At 42.3% G+C, this 20,251-nt stretch overlaps 1 protein-coding gene across 1 annotated transcript in view; it reads left to right on the top strand.

Annotated features, from left to right (window-relative positions):
• Window positions 1-20,251, top strand: part of LOC140159657 (laminin subunit alpha-1-like) — a 160,638-nt gene that overhangs the window by 117,413 nt on the left and 22,974 nt on the right. The window contains exons 39-44 of the mRNA XM_072183152.1: window positions 918-1,136; window positions 12,801-12,854; window positions 14,010-14,209; window positions 16,915-17,062; window positions 17,712-17,861; window positions 19,946-20,094. Of these exons, the coding sequence (XP_072039253.1) occupies window positions 918-1,136; window positions 12,801-12,854; window positions 14,010-14,209; window positions 16,915-17,062; window positions 17,712-17,861; window positions 19,946-20,094 (920 nt within the window). The remainder of the gene's footprint in view (window positions 1-917; window positions 1,137-12,800; window positions 12,855-14,009; window positions 14,210-16,914; window positions 17,063-17,711; window positions 17,862-19,945; window positions 20,095-20,251) is intronic.

Below are 20,251 nucleotides of genomic sequence, written 5' to 3'. Positions count from 1 at the left end.
AAATAATTAATATTCACTGCACAATGAAAAGCGAGCTTGGCCTTGATCAATGCGAACTCTGTGTGAGTCATGCTAAAAATAAATCGTAAAAAACATAGTCTACGCAAAGACTACGCTTGGTCGCATTTCACTGTAATGCGAATTATGCTGTGGCATATTGGCTGTGACTAAGACTAGCGGACCCAGCCACGACCCGGCCAGTTATCGAAGGGACTGGAATTGACTTCTGATTAGGGGGTACCCATAGTTTTTTGTATGCGACGGGACCAAATTCTGGTCTATCATAACAATTTTTAGATAACCATTAGGGAAAATGTCTATACAGTCGATAAACCCGAGGACATTTTTAATAGCATAGCGCTATTTCGTAGAGTGACTGTGGGAACAGGGCAGGTTTGACAGCAAAACCCAGAAAAACTTGATTGCACGCAGGAAGGGAACCAAATATAGTGAAAATACGGAATAAATAAAAATTCACCACAGGTTCGTGGAAGCACATACAGCTTCAAACAATTAATTTTAGGGATAAGGAATATCTCACGGTCATAAAGACTTGGGCATAAAATTCTGAGTTCACTACTTAGAAATTGACGGCGATTTAAAGAAAAATTGGGCCATTTTAAACCAGTTTTCTGTTGCGTTTTGAATGGCACAAGTCTGCCGTGGATTCACTGATTCTGAAATGTTACTAAAGGTTTTGATATGAGTTCTAGAATATCTAGGACCGTTGTGACTTTATCATTGGGCTCTATAAGTAGGATGCATTCAAACATACAAGCATATCTAGGGTTGAGTGCTTAAATATTTGTGTATCCACACATACAATGAGTGTAATGGGTATGTAATGCTTTTATCATGAGTAAATATTTCCAAGAAGCTTTCAACAATACATACTAATGCATGTGATATTGTTACAGGTGAATCAGGACACTTTTGATGTTTACAACCAAGCAGCTGTGTCCTTTGAATTCCGCACCTTCCTGCAGGATGCCGTCCTCTTCCTAGTCTCCAGAGTGGATCTCATCTCTTACATTGGTGTCTATGTAAACGAAGGCAAAGTAGTGTATCAGATGACAACATCAGGAAATGCCAAGTATACCATAGCTAGCCTGGGGAATTATAATGATGCTAATTGGTATAAGGTAGGTACTGGGCCTGGCCAGTAGGGTTGCAGGAAATGCCAAGTATACCATAGCTAGCCTGGGGAATTATAATGATGCTAATTGGTATAAGGTAGGTACTGGGCCTGGCCAGTAGGGTTGCAGGAAATGCCAAGTATACCATAGCTAGCCTGGGGAATTATAATGATGCTAATTGGTATAAGGTAGGTACTGGCCTGGCCAGTAGGGTTGCAGGAAATGCCAAGTATACCATAGCTAGCCTGGGGAATTATAATGATGCTAATTGGTATAAGGTAGGTACTGGGCCTGGTCAGTTGGGTTGCAGGAAATGCCAAGTATACCATAGCTAGCCTGGAGAATTATAATGATGCTAATTGGTATAAGGTGGGTACTGGGCCTGGCCAGTAGGGTTGCAGGAAATGCCAAGTATACCATAGCTAGCCTAGAGAATTAGAATGATGCTAATTGGTATAAGGTGGGTACTGGGCCTGGCCAGTAGGGTTGCAGGAAATGCCAAGTATACCATACCTAGCTTAGAGAATTATAATGATGCTAATTGGTATAAGGTGGGTACTGAGCCTGGCCAGTAGGGTTGCAGGAAATGCCAAGTATACCATAGCTAGCCTAGAGAATTATAATGATGCTAATTGGTATAAGGTGGGTACTGAGCCTGGCCAGTAGGGTTGCAGGAAATGCCAAGTATACCATACCTAGCCTAGAGAATTATAATGATGCTAATTGGTATAAGGTGGGTACTGAGCCTGGCCAGTAGGGTTGCAGGAAATGCCAAGTATACCATACCTAGCCTAGAGAATTATAATGATGCTAATTGGTATAAGGTGGGTACTGAGCCTGGCCAGTAGGGTTGCAGGAAATGCCAAGTATACCATACCTAGCCTAGAGAATTATAATGATGCTAATTGGTATAAGGTGGGTACTGGGCCTGGCCAGTAGGGTTGCAGGAAATGCCAAGTATACCATAGCTAGCCTGGAGAATTATAATGATGCTAATTGGTATAAGGTGGGTACTGAGCCTGGCCAGTAGGGTTGCAGGAAATGCCAAGTATACCATAGCTAGCCTGGGGAATTATAATGATGCTAATTGGTATAAGGTGGGTACTGGGCCTGGCCAGTAGGGTTGCAGGAAATGCCAAGTATACCATACCTAGCCTAGAGAATTATAATGATGCTAATTGGTATAAGGTGGGTACTGGGCCTGGCCAGTAGGGTTGCAGGAAATGCCAAGTATACCATAGCTAGCCTGGAGAATTATAATGATGCTAATTGGTATAAGGTGGGTACTGAGCCTGGCCAGTAGGGTTGCAGGAAATGCCAAGTATACCATAGCTAGCCTGGAGAATTATAATGATGCTAATTGGTATAAGGTGGGTACTGGGCCTGGCCAGTAGGGTTGCAGGAAATGCCAAGTATACCATACCTAGCCTGGGGAATTATAATGATGCTAATTGGTATAAGGTGGGTACTGGGCCTGGCCAGTAGGGTTGCAGGAAATGCCAAGTATACCATACCTAGCCTGGAGAATTATAATGATGCTAATTGGTATAATGTGGGTACTGGGCCTGGCCAGTAGGGTTGCAGGAAATGCCAAGTATACCATACCTAGCCTGGAGAATTATAATGATGCTAATTGGTATAAGGTAGGTACTGGGCCTGGTCAGTTCGGTTGCAGGAAATGCCAAGTATACCATAGCTAGCCTGGAGAATTATAATGATGCTAATTGGTATAAGGTAGGTACTGGGCCTGGCCAGTAGGGTTGCAGGAAATGCCAAGTATACCATAGCTAGCCTGGGGAATTATAATGATGCTAATTGGTATAAGGTGGGTACTGGGCCTGACCAGTAGGGTTGCAGGAAATGCCAAGTATACCATACCTAGCCTGGAGAATTATAATGATGCTAATTGGTATAAGGTGGGTACTGGGCCTGGCCAGTAGGGTTGCAGGAAATGCCAAGTATACCATAGCTAGCCTAGAGAATTATAATGATGCTAATTGGTATAAGGTGGGTACTGGGCCTGGCCAGTAGGGTTGCAGGAAATGCCAAGTATACCATACCTAGCCTAGAGAATTATAATGATGCTAATTGGTATAAGGTGGGTACTGAGCCTGGCCAGTAGGGTTGCAGGAAATGCCAAGTATACCATACCTAGCCTAGAGAATTATAATGATGCTAATTGGTATAAGGTGGGTACTGGGCCTGGCCAGTAGGGTTGCAGGAAATGCCAAGTATACCATAGCTAGCCTGAGGAATTATAATGATGCTAATTGGTATAAGGTGGGTACTGGGCCTGGCCAGTAGGGTTGCAGGAAATGCAATGTATACCATACCTAGCCTAGAGAATTATAATGATGCTAATTGGTATAAGGTAGGTACTGGGCCTGGTCAGTTGGGTTGCAGGAAATGCCAAGTATACCATACCTAGCCTAGAGAATTATAATGATGCTAATTGGTATAAGGTGGGTACTGGGCCTGGCCAGTAGGGTTGCAGGAAATGCCAAGTATACCATAGCTAGCCTGAGGAATTATAATGATGCTAATTGGTATAAGGTGGGTACTGGGCCTGGCCAGTAGGGTTGCAGGAAATGCCAAGTATACCATAGCTAGCCTGGGGAATTATAATGATGCTAATTGGTATAAGGTGGGTACTGGGCCTGGCCAGTAGGGTTGCAGGAAATGCCAAGTATACCATAGCTAGCCTGGGGAATTATAATGATGCTAATTGGTATAAGGTGGGTACTGAGCCTGGCCAGTAGGGTTGCAGGAAATGCCAAGTATACCATACCTAGCCTGGGGAATTATAATGATGCTAATTGGTATAAGGTGGGTACTGGGCCTGGCCAGTAGGGTTGCAGGAAATGCCAAGTATACCATAGCTAGCCTAGAGAATTATAATGATGCTAATTGGTATAAGGTGGGTACTGGGCCTGGCCAGTAGGGTTGCAGGAAATGCCAAGTATACCATAGCTAGCCTGAGGAATTATAATGATGCTAATTGGTATAATGTGGGTACTGGCCTGGCCAGTAGGGTTGCAGGAAATGCAATGTATACCATACCTAGCCTAGAGAATTATAATGATGCTAATTGGTATAAGGTAGGTACTGGGCCTGGTCAGTTGGGTTGCAGGAAATGCCAAGTATACCATACCTAGCCTAGAGAATTATAATGATGCTAATTGGTATAAGGTGGGTACTGGGCCTGGCCAGTAGGGTTGCAGGAAATGCCAAGTATACCATAGCTAGCCTGAGGAATTATAATGATGCTAATTGGTATAAGGTGGGTACTGGGCCTGGCCAGTAGGGTTGCAGGAAATGCCAAGTATACCATACCTAGCCTAGAGAATTATAATGATGCTAATTGGTATAAGGTGGGTACTGGGCCTGGCCAGTAGGGTTGCAGGAAATGCCAAGTATACCATACCTAGCCTAGAGAATTATAATGATGCTAATTGGTATAAGGTGGGTACTGGGCCTGGCCAGTAGGGTTGCAGGAAATGCCAAGTATACCATAGCTAGCCTGGGGAATTATAATGATGCTAATTGGTATAAGGTGGGTACTTGGCCTGGCCAGTAGGGTTGCAGGAAATGCCAAGTATACCATAGCTAGCCTGGGGAATTATAATGATGCTAATTGGTATAAGGTGGGTACTGAGCCTGGCCAGTAGGGTTGCAGGAAATGCCAAGTATACCATACCTAGCCTGGGGAATTATAATGATGCTAATTGGTATAAGGTGGGTACTGGGCCTGGCCAGTAGGGTTGCAGGAAATGCCAAGTATACCATAGCTAGCCTAGAGAATTATAATGATGCTAATTGGTATAAGGTGGGTACTGGGCCTGGCCAGTAGGGTTGCAGGAAATGCCAAGTATACCATAGCTAGCCTAGAGAATTATAATGATGCTAATTGGTATAAGGTGGGTACTGGGCCTGGCCAGTAGGGTTGCAGGAAATGCCAAGTATACCATACCTAGCCTAGAGAATTATAATGATGCTAATTGGTATAAGGTGGGTACTGAGCCTGGCCAGTAGGGTTGCAGGAAATGCCAAGTATACCATACCTAGCCTAGAGAATTATAATGATGCTAATTGGTATAAGGTGGGTACTGGGCCTGGCCAGTAGGGTTGCAGGAAATGCCAAGTATACCATAGCTAGCCTGAGGAATTATAATGATGCTAATTGGTATAAGGTGGGTACTGGGCCTGGCCAGTAGGGTTGCAGGAAATGCAATGTATACCATACCTAGCCTAGAGAATTATAATGATGCTAATTGGTATAAGGTAGGTACTGGGCCTGGTCAGTTGGGTTGCAGGAAATGCCAAGTATACCATACCTAGCCTAGAGAATTATAATGATGCTAATTGGTATAAGGTGGGTACTGGGCCTGGCCAGTAGGGTTGCAGGAAATGCCAAGTATACCATAGCTAGCCTGAGGAATTATAATGATGCTAATTGGTATAAGGTGGGTACTGGGCCTGGCCAGTAGGGTTGCAGGAAATGCCAAGTATACCATAGCTAGCCTGGGGAATTATAATGATGCTAATTGGTATAAGGTGGGTACTGGGCCTGGCCAGTAGGGTTGCAGGAAATGCCAAGTATACCATAGCTAGCCTGGGGAATTATAATGATGCTAATTGGTATAAGGTGGGTACTGAGCCTGGCCAGTAGGGTTGCAGGAAATGCCAAGTATACCATACCTAGCCTGGGGAATTATAATGATGCTAATTGGTATAAGGTGGGTACTGGGCCTGGCCAGTAGGGTTGCAGGAAATGCCAAGTATACCATAGCTAGCCTAGAGAATTATAATGATGCTAATTGGTATAAGGTGGGTACTGGCCTGGCCAGTAGGGTTGCAGGAAATGCCAAGTATACCATAGCTAGCCTGAGGAATTATAATGATGCTAATTGGTATAATGTGGGTACTGGGCCTGGCCAGTAGGGTTGCAGGAAATGCAATGTATACCATACCTAGCCTAGAGAATTATAATGATGCTAATTGGTATAAGGTAGGTACTGGGCCTGGTCAGTTGGGTTGCAGGAAATGCCAAGTATACCATACCTAGCCTAGAGAATTATAATGATGCTAATTGGTATAAGGTGGGTACTGGGCCTGGCCAGTAGGGTTGCAGGAAATGCCAAGTATACCATAGCTAGCCTGAGGAATTATAATGATGCTAATTGGTATAAGGTGGGTACTGGGCCTGGCCAGTAGGGTTGCAGGAAATGCCAAGTATACCATACCTAGCCTAGAGAATTATAATGATGCTAATTGGTATAAGGTGGGTACTGGGCCTGGCCAGTAGGGTTGCAGGAAATGCCAAGTATACCATACCTAGCCTAGAGAATTATAATGATGCTAATTGGTATAAGGTGGGTACTGGGCCTGGCCAGTAGGGTTGCAGGAAATGCCAAGTATACCATAGCTAGCCTGGGGAATTATAATGATGCTAATTGGTATAAGGTGGGTACTTGGCCTGGCCAGTAGGGTTGCAGGAAATGCCAAGTATACCATAGCTAGCCTGGGGAATTATAATGATGCTAATTGGTATAAGGTGGGTACTGAGCCTGGCCAGTAGGGTTGCAGGAAATGCCAAGTATACCATACCTAGCCTGGGGAATTATAATGATGCTAATTGGTATAAGGTGGGGTGGGTACTGGGCCTGGCCAGTAGGGTTGCAGGAAATGCCAAGTATACCATAGCTAGCCTAGAGAATTATAATGATGCTAATTGGTATAAGGTGGGTACTGGGCCTGGCCAGTAGGGTTGCAGGAAATGCCAAGTATACCATAGCTAGCCTGAGGAATTATAATGATGCTAATTGGTATAAGGTGGGTACTGGGCCTGGCCAGTAGGGTTGCAGGAAATGCAATGTATACCATACCTAGCCTAGAGAATTATAATGATGCTAATTGGTATAAGGTAGGTACTGGGCCTGGTCAGTTGGGTTGCAGGAAATGCCAAGTATACCATACCTAGCCTAGAGAATTATAATGATGCTAATTGGTATAAGGTGGGTACTGGGCCTGGCCAGTAGGGTTGCAGGAAATGCCAAGTATACCATAGCTAGCCTGAGGAATTATAATGATGCTAATTGGTATAAGGTGGGTACTGGGCCTGGCCAGTAGGGTTGCAGGAAATGCCAAGTATACCATACCTAGCCTAGAGAATTATAATGATGCTAATTGGTATAAGGTGGGTACTGGGCCTGGCCAGTAGGGTTGCAGGAAATGCCAAGTATACCATACCTAGCCTAGAGAATTATAATGATGCTAATTGGTATAAGGTGGGTACTGGGCCTGGCCAGTAGGGTTGCAGGAAATGCCAAGTATACCATAGCTAGCCTGAGGAATTATAATGATGCTAATTGGTATAAGGTGGGTACTGGGCCTGGCCAGTAGGGTTGCAGGAAATGCAATGTATACCATACCTAGCCTAGAGAATTATAATGATGCTAATTGGTATAAGGTAGGTACTGGGCCTGGTCAGTTGGGTTGCAGGAAATGCCAAGTATACCATACCTAGCCTAGAGAATTATAATGATGCTAATTGGTATAAGGTGGGTACTGGGCCTGGCCAGTAGGGTTGCAGAAAATGCCAAGTATACCATAGCTAGCCTGAGGAATTATAATGATGCTAATTGGTATAAGGTGGGTACTGGGCCTGGCCAGTAGGGTTGCAGGAAATGCCAAGTATACCATAGCTAGCCTGGGGAATTATAATGATGCTAATTGGTATAAGGTGGGTACTGGGCCTGGCCAGTAGGGTTGCAGGAAATGCCAAGTATACTATAGCTAGCCTGGGGAATTATAATGATGCTAATTGGTATAAGGTGGGTACTGAGCCTGGCCAGTAGGGTTGCAGGAAATGCCAAGTATACCATAGCTAGCCTGGGGAATTATAATGATGCTAATTGGTATAAGGTGGGTACTGGGCCTGGCCAGTAGGGTTGCAGGAAATGCCAAGTATACCATACCTAGCCTAGAGAATTATAATGATGCTAATTGGTATAAGGTGGGTACTGAGCCTGGCCAGTAGGGTTGCAGGAAATGCAATGTATACCATACCTAGCCTGGGGAATTATAATGATGCTAATTGGTATAAGGTAGGTACTGGGCCTGGCCAGTAGGGTTGCAGGAAATGCCAAGTATACCATAGCTAGCCTGGGGAATTATAATGATGCTAATTGGTATAAGGTGGGTACTGGGCCTGGCCAGTAGGGTTGCAGGAAATGCCAAGTATACCATACCCTAGAGAATTAGCCTAGAGAATTATAATGATGCTAATTGGTATAAGGTGGGTACTGAGCCTGGCCAGTAGGGTTGCAGGAAATGCCAAGTATACCATACCTAGCCTAGAGAATTATAATGATGCTAATTGGTATAAGGTGGGTACTGAGCCTGGCCAGTGGGGTTGCAGGAAATGCCCAGTATACCATACCTAGCCGAGAGAATTATAATGATGCTAATTGGGATAAGGTGGGTACTGGGCCTGGCCAGTAGGGTTGCAGGAAATGCCAAGTATACCATACCTAGCCTAGAGAATTATAATGATGCTAATTGGTATAAGGTGGGTACTGGGCCTGGCCAGTAGGGTTGCAGGAAATGCCAAGTATACCATAGCTAGCCTGAGAATTATAATGATGCTAATTGGTATAAGGTGGGTACTGGGCCTGGCCAGTAGGGTTGCAGGAAATGCCAAGTATACCATAGCTAGCCTGGGGAATTATAATGATGCTAATTGGTATAAGGTGGGTACTGGGCCTGGCCAGTAGGGTTGCAGGAAATGCCAAGTATACCATAGCTAGCCTGGGGAATTATAATGATGCTAATTAGTATAAGGTGGGTACTGGGCCTGGCCAGTAGGGTTGCAGGAAATGCCAAGTATACCATAGCTAGCCTGGGGAATTATAATGATGCTAATTGGTATAAGGTAGGTACTGAGCCTGGCCAGTAGGGTTGCAGGAAATGCCAAGTATACCATAGCTAGCCTGGGGAATTATAATGATGCTAATTGGTATAAGGTGGGTACTGAGCCTGGCCAGTAGGGTTGCAGGAAATGCCAAGTATACCATACCTAGCCTAGAGAATTATAATGATGCTAATTGGTATAAGGTGGGTACTGGGAGCTACTGGGCCTGGCCAGTAGGGTTGCAGGAAATGCCTAGTATACCATACCTAGCCTGGGGAATTATAATGATGCTAATTGGTATAAGGTGGGTACTGGTCCTGGCCAGTAGGGTTGCAGGAAATGCCAAGTATACCATAGCTAGCCTAGAGAATTAGAATGATGCTAATTGGTATAAGGTGGGTACTGGGCCTGGCCAGTAGGGTTGCAGGAAATGCCAAGTATACCATACCTAGCCTGGGGAATTATAATGATGCTAATTGGTATAAGGTGGGTACTGAGCCTGGCCAGTAGGGTTGCAGGAAATGCAATGTATACCATACCTAGCCTGGGGAATTATAATGATGCTAATTGGTATAAGGTGGGTACTGGGCCTGGCCAGTAGGGTTGCAGGAAATGCCAAGTATACCATAGCTAGCCTGGAGAATTATAATGATGCTAATTGGTATAAGGTGGGTACTGGGCCTGGCCAGTAGGGTTGCAGGAAATGCCAAGTATACCATACCTAGCCTGGGGAATTATAATGATGCTAATTGGTATAAGGTGGGTACTGGGCCTGGCCAGTAGGGTTGCAGGAAATGCCAAGTATACCATAGCTAGCCTGGGGAATTATAATGATGCTAATTGGTATAAGGTGGGTACTGAGCCTGGCCAGTAGGGTTGCAGGAAATGCCAAGTATACCATACCAGCCTGAGAATTATAATGATGCTAATTGGTATAAGGTGGGTACTGAGCCTGGCCAGTAGGGTTGCAGGAAATGCCAAGTATACCATACCTAGCCTAGAGAATTATAATGATGCTAATTGGTATAAGGTAGGTACTGGGCCTGGCCAGTAGGGTTGCAGGAAATGCCAAGTATACCATAGCTAGCCTGGAGAATTATAATGATGCTAATTGGTATAAGGTGGGTACTGGGCCTGGCCAGTAGGGTTGCAGGAGTAATGCCAAGTATACCATACTGCTAGCCTGGGTTGCAGGAAAAGAATTATAATGATGCTAATTGGTATAAGGTGGGTACTGGGCCTGGCCAGTAGGGTTGCAGGAAATGCCAAGTATACCATAGCTAGCCTGGGGAATTATAATGATGCTAATTGGTATAAGGTGGGTACTGAGCCTGGCCAGTAGGGTTGCAGGAAATGCCAAGTATACCATACCAAGCCTAGAGAATTATAATGATGCTAATTGGTATAAGGTGGGTACTGAGCCTGGCCAGTAGGGTTGCAGGAAATGCCAAGTATACCATACCTAGCCTAGAGAATTATAATGATGCTAATTGGTATAAGGTAGGTACTGGGCCTGGTCAGTTGGGTTGCAGGAAATGCCAAGTATACCATACCTAGCCTAGAGAATTATAATGATGCTAATTGGTATAAGGTGGGTACTGGGCCTGGCCAGTAGGGTTGCAGGAAATGCCAAGTATACCATAGCTAGCCTGAGGAATTATAATGATGCTAATTGGTATAAGGTGGGTACTGGGCCTGGCCAGTAGGGTTGCAGGAAATGCCAAGTATACCATAGCTAGCCTGGGGAATTATAATGATGCTAATTGGTATAAGGTGGGTACTGGGCCTGGCCAGTAGGGTTGCAGGAAATGCCAAGTATACCATAGCTAGCCTGAGGGAATTATAATGATGCTAATTATAAAAGGTGGGTACTGCCTGGCCAGTAGGGTTGCAGGAAATGCCAAGTATACCATAGCTAGCCTGGGGAATTATAATGATGCTAATTGGTATAAGGTGGGTACTGCCTGGCCAGTAGGGTTGCAGGAAATGCCAAGTATACCATAGCTAGCCTGGGGAATTATAATGATGCTAATTGGTATAAGGTGGGTACTGAGCCTGGCCAGTAGGGTTGCAGGAAATGCCAAGTATACCATACCTAGCCTAGAGAATTATAATGATGCTAATTGGTATAAGGTGGTGGGTACTGGGCCTGGCCAGTAGGGTTGCAGGCCTGGCCAGTAGGGTTGCAGGAAATGCCAAGTATACCATACTAGCCTGGGGAATTATAATGATGCTAATTGGTATAAGGTGGGTACTGGGCCTGGCCAGTAGGGTTGCAGGAAATGCCAAGTATACCATAGCTAGCCTAGAGAATTATAATGATGCTAATTGGTACTGGGCCTGGCCAGTAGGGTACTGGCCTGGGGAATTATGATGCCAATTGGTATAAGGTGGGGTAGGGTTGCAGGAAATGCCAAGTATACCATACCTAGCCTGGGAATTATAATGATGCTAATTGGTATAAGGTGGGTACTGGGCCTGGCCAGTAGGGTTGCAGGAAATGCCAAGTATACCATACCTAGCCTGGGGAATTATAATGATGCTAATTGGTATAAGGTGGGTACTGGGCCTGGCCAGTAGGGTTGCAGGAAATGCCAAGTATACCATAGCTAGCCTGGGGAATTATAATGATGCTAATTGGTATAAGGTGGGTACTGGGCCTGGCCAGTAGGGTTGCAGGAAATGCCAAGTATACCATACCTAGCCTGGGGAATTATAATGATGCTAATTGGTATAAGGTGGGTACTGGCCTGGCCAGTAGGGTTGCAGGAAATGCCAAGTATACCATAGCTAGCCGAGAGAAATATAATGATGCTAATTGGTATAAGGTGGGTACTGAGCCTGGCCAGTAGGGTTGCAGGAAATGCCAAGCTACCATACCTAGCCTGGGAATTATAATGATGCTAATTGGTATAAGGTGGGTACTGAGCCTGGCCAGTAGGGTTGCAGGAAATGCCAAGTATACCATACCTAGCCTGGGGAATTATAATGATGCTAATTGGTATAAGGTGGGTACTGAGCCTGGCCAGTAGGGTTGCAGGAAATGCCAAGTATACCATAGCTAGCCTGAGGAATTATAATGATGCTAATTGGTATAAGGTGGGTACTGGGCCTGGCCAGTAGGGTTGCAGGAAATGCCAAGTATACCATAGCTAGCCTGGGAATTATAATGATGCTAATTGGTATAAGGTGGGTACTGAGCCTGGCCAGTAGGGTTGCAGGAAATGCCAAGTATACCATAGCTAGCCTGGATGCTAATTGGTATAAGGTGGGTACTGAGCCTGGCCAGTAGGGTTGCAGGAAATGCCAAGTATACCATAGCTAGCCTGGGGAATTATAATGATGCTAATTGGTATGGTGGGTACTGAGCCTGGCCAGTAGGGTTGCAGGAAATGCCAGGTAGAATTATAATGATGCTAATTGGTATAAGGTGGGTACTGGCTACTGGCCTGGCCAGTAGGGTTGCAGGAAATGCCAAGTATACCATACCTAGCCTGGGAATTATAATGATGCTAATTGGTATAAGGTGGTACACTGAGCCTGGCCAGTATACCATAGGTTGATGAATTGGTATGCCTGAAGTATTGCACCATAGCTAGCCTGGGGAATTATAATGATGCTAATTGGTATACTGGGCCTGGCCAGTAGGGTTGCAGGAAATGCCAAGTATACCATACCTAGCCTAGAGAATTATAATGATGCTAATTGGTATAAGGTGGTCACTGAGCCTGGCCAGTAGGGTTGCAGGAAATGCCAAGTATACCATAGCTAGCCTGGGGAATTATAATGATGCTAATTGGTATAAGGTGGGTACTGAGCCTGGCCAGTAGGGTTGCAGGAAATGCAATGTATACCATACCTAGCCTAGAGAATTAGAATGATGCTAATTGGTATAAGGTGGGTACTGGGCCTGGCCAGCTTTTTTTATTAGTCGACTTGACGGCACGAATAGTCACAATGACTAAATGCATGTTAAAGTTTGAGCTCAAAGTAACTTAGTGCCTGAAATGTAAACATAGGGTATGGTTATTGGTACACAATGTTGCAAGTAATATTTTACAAACTCCCAAAACATAAAAATATTGTTTAATTTTGCTCACAAAAAAATTGTATTATAAACATGATATAGACCAGCTTCAATAACATTTACATGGCAAGTAGCTGCATTTTATGGAAAATACTTGATATTTATGCTTCCTATATTTGACTAAAACCGGGTATATGATACACTATTGACCTGTTGCATGTACCAGCCACTGGCTATGCATATTGATTGGCAAATGAGGTGCAGATGTGATGATGACGTGATTAAATTAGCCAATCAGATCCCACCTTTACGTTTACGTCGTAAACTCTGCCAAACCAGGCAATGCAAAAGGTCCTTTCCGAATACTGCTAAGAGTTGTGACTGACTATAGTCGACTTAGTTGTGCAATCCTAGGGGTCAGAATCCTCAGTATAATATGATGTTGGTGGAGGGAGCTAGTCCATTTACATTACCTGTATATGCAGTATTCATAAAAGGACCTTGTGCATAACATGATGGCACTACAAACCTGGTCAAACCAGTGTCCATTTGCCACTATATTTTACTATCTGGTAGGTTAGACATTTTTTATTTGAGGAAGTGTCATACCATTTCTCCAATTGTGATATTTATCAGGTTTGTGAAAATATTGTGCTTATGCAGGATTTTGCTCCCATTGTGTAATTTCAGCCATTGTTTCATTTCAGTCACCATTAATATCAGACTAACACTGACAATAACACTGATATCAAAACACACTAAAATAACACTGAAATGGTTATTTTGTTATTCAGGCATGCAAAGACCATTTATCCAAGAGCACTGAAAAATGGATGGAAATATCTGTATTAATTACACTAAAGAGCTGGCCAATGCGTCAATTATTATAGCTTGAACTGTAATACTTTTCTTCTGTTCTAATTTATTTTCTCAGGTTTACATATCCTTCAATGAATCTCAACACAATATGGACATCTACAATGTGAGTGATGGGGACAGTTTGTTGGAGAGTTTCTCTCAGAGAACACTAGCACCATTAAGATTCTCCAATTTGCAGTATTCACCCAAGATCCTATTAGGAGCACACATATCAGCGCTACCTCTCTTGCCAGGAACATCACCGACACAATTTACGTAAGTAGTATTTATTTAGAGGAGCTAGGGGGTTGAATGACCTCACCCCCACACTCTAAAGCATTTTCCACCCTGATGTGGCAGTGACGGCCATAAGCATTTCGTTGGGCTCGGCTACAAATCGCTAGTGTTCCCTGAAAGCGCGACGTACACACTAGGGTGGGCCAAAAAACACTTTTTTTCTCGGATCGACTTGGAACTGTCAGAGAATTTTACTGGGGTACAAAGTAGTATTGTGCTGAAATAGTAATATCGGAACATGTTTCGCCCAGGCAGTAGATTTTCACAAAATCCCTACTTTTTTGCTATTTCTTACTGTACAGGGTGTCCCATAAAAAATTACCGGGCGAATGAATTTGGACGTAAGTCAAGAAATAGACATCAGAATCCAAAAATATAAAAATCAGCGTGTAGCCCATCTTACCCTGCATCTTATACGCTAATTTTGTTCGAATCGGTTTACTGATTGCGAAGAAATCAGCGATTATATAACGCATGCGTCAATTCACTTCATTCCAAGTTTGAAAGAAAGATCATTCATCACAATGCGCACTAGTGGTTAATATTTGTCAATAGGCTTCATATTATGGTCGTTGAAATCCTTTTTGTTCTTTTTAAACAATCTGTTTCTTGTAAAACATTTAATTAGGTTTTGTTCAAATTTGAAAATATGCACGATATTGAAAATGAAAGCTTGCATTTAAGATGATGCTAGGTACTTGCAGATATGTTTTTTCGTTAATATTGATATAAATGTTGCAAGAATTCCAGCTGGCTTAAAAAAAATTCACACACATTAATGTTTTTGGAATATTTCCAAGAAATTGTAATGCAAAGTTTAAATCTTTTAAAACTTCAACATTAATGTTGCATGGTATCAAAAATCACACGTAAAGCTGTAAGCACTTGATAATTGTCATTCTTGGCTCAAATGTTCTTTGGAAAGTTAAAATGTAACATATTTGCACAACCTAAAGAATTAAAGTTGGACAGTTTCCAACCCGGGGTGTCCAATTGCAGATATCAAAGTTTTCTCGGACAAACTGTTATTCATCTTCAATGAAAGCATAAATAACATAACAACCCCGTTGGATTATAAAATAGATAATGTGGACTAAACTTTAGGAAGCGGTGAGCGAGTACGAAAAAAGTGCCTGTTAATCAAACTTGGAATGAACTCCATTGATGCGCGCATTATATAATCAGTTATTTCTTCACAACCAGTCAACCTAATCAAATAAAACTTTCGTATGTGATGCATAATAAAATAGGTTATGCGCTACATTTTAGATTTTGATGTCTATTTCCCGACTTACATCCAATTTTATTCGCTCAGTAATTTTTTCTGGGACACCCTGTATAACTCTATATAGAGAAATCAGTAGAAACATTCTGGGAAAATAGGCATTCAGATGCCATCCTAACCAATATTAAACACTTTGGGTAGTTTGTTTGGACCCTCTAGAACATCACCAAATAGCAAGCCGTCTCCAATTGGTTACCATTATTTTTGCTAAAGACACGCATGTAAGTCAAATATTAATGATATTTGAGTTGCTATATTAAGGAGTAGGAGTAGCATTATGGAGAATTTCCCCAGTTCTACTCAGTCAAATTTCCCAAATGCGGTATTGTTGCACAGATATGAACTGCAGCATTGCCAAAAATAAATGCTCTCTGATTTTTTGTTATCCATGTTTAGCCTTGAAAATTACTACAAATCAGGCGTCACATGACCCTGTAACCCCTGGTCATGTCAGAGCTGCTCTAAATTCATATCTCGAGTATTGTTTGTACTTTTGCAGTTCATATCTACCCAACAAGACCAAGATTGTGAAATTTGACTCAGTAGAACTGGGGAAATGCTCCATAATGCTACCCCTACCCCTTATTTTAGCAACTCAAATATCATCAATATTTAACTAAATACAGGTCTCTAGCAAAAAATAATGGTAACCAATTGGAGACTGCTTGCTATTTGGTGATGTTCTAGAGGGTCCAAACAAACTACCCAAATTGTTTAATATTGGCTATGATGTCATCTCAATGCCTACTTTGCCCAGGTTGTTTCTACTGATTTCTCTATATAGAGTTATACAGTAAGAAATGGCAAATAAGTAGGGATTTTGTGAAAATCTACTGCTTGGGCGAAACATGCTCCGAACTTACTGATATTTTAGCACAATAGTAGTATGTACCCTAGTAAAATTCTCCGAGAGTTCCAAGTCGATCCGAGAAAAAAGGTGTTTTTCGCCCCACCCTAGTACACACGCACATGCCTAAAGACGCCGCATAGATGCGTGCGTGAAAAGCTGTCTCAACGCTTTGACGTCACTGCCACACCAGGGTGCAAAATGCTTTAACTATGGAGTTTCACACCCGTAGTTCAATCCTCTTATGCAAAAGCCAAAAATGTGACCGTCCACCACAAACCGCTCGTAAAGTCGGCAAATTGTATTCTGAGTTACAGTGCAAAATATGTATCAAGGTTCAATTCATCTCTTTTGATCTATTCCACAAGTTAATGAAGAATGCGGCTGGACATTTTATTAATAATGGGTTTATTATATTTATTATAACATGTAATATGACTTAGGCAGTTTGGTTATGAGGGTGATGATAATATTGTGGACTTGGTCATTGCTAATGCTTTTATGAATTGTGAGTCATAAATTTCAATAGTTTTCTCTGACATTTTGTTTCAGACATGGTCCCAATGGCTTACCATTTGCAGGTGCTATAAATAATTTGATGATGTCTAATGGCTCATCATGGGATCTTGAATACAGAGTGTTAACCAATGACACTGTACAACAGTACCTGGGAGTCTCCTTTACTGGTGTTATAGCTCAGGTTGGTATATCACATTCAAACACAAAATAGTATAAGGGCTCTGTTTGTTTTCTTGATTCAGCAGAGGAAAAAGCAGAATACTTGACACTATTCCAATCCGTTTAAAACCATATTATAATATTTGCTGACGAAGACACCCTCAAGCATTCCTCGATGATAACTTTATAAAATAACAAACTTTATCTGGGGAATGGGCTTTACCAGATGGCCTATGGGCTATGGATTGTGTTAAGTGTCATTAACTTGTCGGCAAAATGGTTATGAGATGGGACTTCTCTTGCTATACTTGCAATTATTTTTTCTTAACAACTGATTGTTTATTCAGTGCAGTATTTTTGTGCAGCCGGTCAATGTGTGAAAACTACAGTACTGGTGCAGCCAGTCACTGTGTGAAAACTACAACAGTACTGGTGCAGCCAGTCAATGTGTGAAATGGTCTGAAATGAGGGGATTCGAAATAGGTTCAAAACTATACAAATAAAATATCATATGGTGAATTTTGAATAAGTGGTTTTATTGAACAGAGGGTGCGAAATATGAACCAGTGTCCCAGGGAAATTTGATTGAAGCCCCTGTTGGTATGCCACTGAGTTCAATCTACTTTATACTGTCATAATAACAAGTACATGTTTATTCTCTTTCTGTACAGGTGGCACCTGGTATAGCTTTTAAAGGAGCTTATGCCTATGCCAAACTAAAAGTTCCAGACCTCTTGAAGCTTACTCAGACAATTACCTTCTCTTTCAAAACATTTGATCCACATGGTATTCTGGCTTACAGTTATGATGGGCAGAGTTTTGTAAGTATCCACATGGTATTCTGGCTTACAGTTATGATGGGCAGAGTTTTGTAAGTATCCACATGGTATTCTGGCTTACAGTTATGATGGCCAGAGTTTTGTAAGTATCCACATGGTATTCTGGCTTGCAGTTATGATGGCCAGAGTTTTGTAAGTATCCACATGGTATTCTGGCTTACAGTTATGATGGGCAGAGTTTTGTAAGTATCTACATGGTATTCTGGCTTACAGTTATGATGGGCAGAGTTTTGTAAGTATCCACATGGTATTCTGGCTTACAGTTATGATGGGTAGAGTTTTGTAAGTATCCACATGGTATTCTGGCTTACAGTTATGATGGGCAGAGTTTTGTAAGTATCCACATGGTATGCTGGCTTACAGTTATGATGGGCAGAGTTTTGTAAGTATCCACATGGTATTCTGGCTTACAGTTATGATGGGCAGAGTTTTGTAAGTATCCACATGGTATTCTGGCTTACAGTTATGATGGGCAGAGTTTTGTAAGTATCCACATGGTATTCTGGCTTACAGTTATGATGGCCAGAGTTTTGTAAGTATCCACATGGTATTCTGGCTTACAGTTATGATGGCCAGAGTTTTGTAAGTATGCACATGGTATTCTGGCTTACAGTTATGATGGCCAGAGTTTTGTAAGTATCCACATGGTATTCTGGCTTACAGTTATGATGGCCAGAGTTTTGTAAGTATCCACATGGTATTCTGGCTTTCAGTTATGATGGCCAGAGTTTTGTAAGTATCCACATGGTATTCTGGCTTACAGTTATGATGGGCAGAGTTTTGTAAGTATTAAGGATTTAAATGGAAAGAGAGCGATCAAATCTAAACCATCGGGTGATGCTGGGACTGTTTGTGGTTAGTCTGTATAGTCCATGCTGTAAATACTGTCGATAATAATGGCCGCCCATCCACATGGATATCGTGAAACCAGCAATCGATGTTAAAAAATGTGGGTACTGTATGGTATATTGACAGCATTTATGGAATAGTTTGGTTGAAAAATGGTGGGGGCATTTATTAGAGGGAGCTTTATATACAAAGCATATTAAGGTATACTAAATTAAGAAATGCTTCACAATGGCAGGGAATAAGACCAAAAGAGACACAAATAATATGTGTGGAGATCACAGACTAATAATGTTTAAATAGGCTAAAATTGAGAAGAGACCCTATGGTGCAAAAGTACCGCACACCAGTCGTGCGTGTACTTTTAAAAAGTCACACCCCTAACAGCAAAAGTACATGCCATTGGCGTGCGGGCATGTGTAAAAGTCTATCCCTGGTCAGGGGGGAGCTTTGTGTTACCTGTAATCCTTGATGGGCATTGAACCAGCACACTTCCAATATCCAGTCTAGAACTCATCCAACTGCACTACAAACTGAAATAAAATCCCACTGAAACAAAGATTAACTGTTACAGCGAATAAGCGATGGGACGTTTTGTTGTTTTCACTATTACTCTCCCATGTGATAGACGACAGGCAGGTCCAATAATTTGAGTAGTGGATTCCAGGACAGCCAGTATACTATGATCAAATATTGGACCTGCCTGTTGTCTATCACATGGTCGAGTAATAGTAAAAACTTATTCATATCATTTCTTCTCATTCTATAGTCATGTAAATATTATTTTAATAACTATAAACTATTTTATTGAGCAAAAATGAAGTTACCATCATAAAGACTCCCCTTATTCTAAAATAAACAAAATCTTTTTCACCTTCTGTTGCGAGTACTGCAAGTACGTGTGGGTATTACACACTATAGGTCTACACATACAACATGCACCTTTACAAGCATGTTACATGTTTTCAATACTTGTGATACCGTAGGGTCTTCAACGGCTTGATAGAAGACACCCAAAATCATACGACTATCCAATCAGGTTATGTGTCCACGAACTCAACTAGACCATCAGCTCCCACTGAATAAGAATACACTTCCAACCATATCTCAAAATTAGTTTTACATTATACCAAGCATACATGATTAGCATCATCCATGCATCCATCACACATACCCCATGTAATTACATTTCAAGATAATATGTTGTGTCTTTCTTACAGAATAAAATATTCTATGTTGTGCTCTACCATGGTAATCTCTTCTTACAATACAACATTGGCAATGGCCAATCACAACCATTACAGACTAGGGGTCTAAGGCTTAATACGGGACAATGGCAGACTGTATCCATCGACTTCTCTGGCATATCGTAAGTGTGGATTTATACATGTATAGAGGCTATGCAATACGATGTTACTCATGACAGAGTCATCCTCATTCACTGGGAATTCCCCATGATAATACAATGAAACCGGTATTAATTATGAATGGTTGTGGAATCGAACTAGAGACCTGTCCCTCTGTCC

This window comes from Amphiura filiformis, chromosome 8 (genome assembly GCF_039555335.1).
Source record: "Amphiura filiformis chromosome 8, Afil_fr2py, whole genome shotgun sequence".
Taxonomy (NCBI): Eukaryota; Metazoa; Echinodermata; class Ophiuroidea; order Amphilepidida; family Amphiuridae; genus Amphiura; species Amphiura filiformis.
This window is presented reverse-complemented; position numbering and strand designations above follow the sequence as displayed.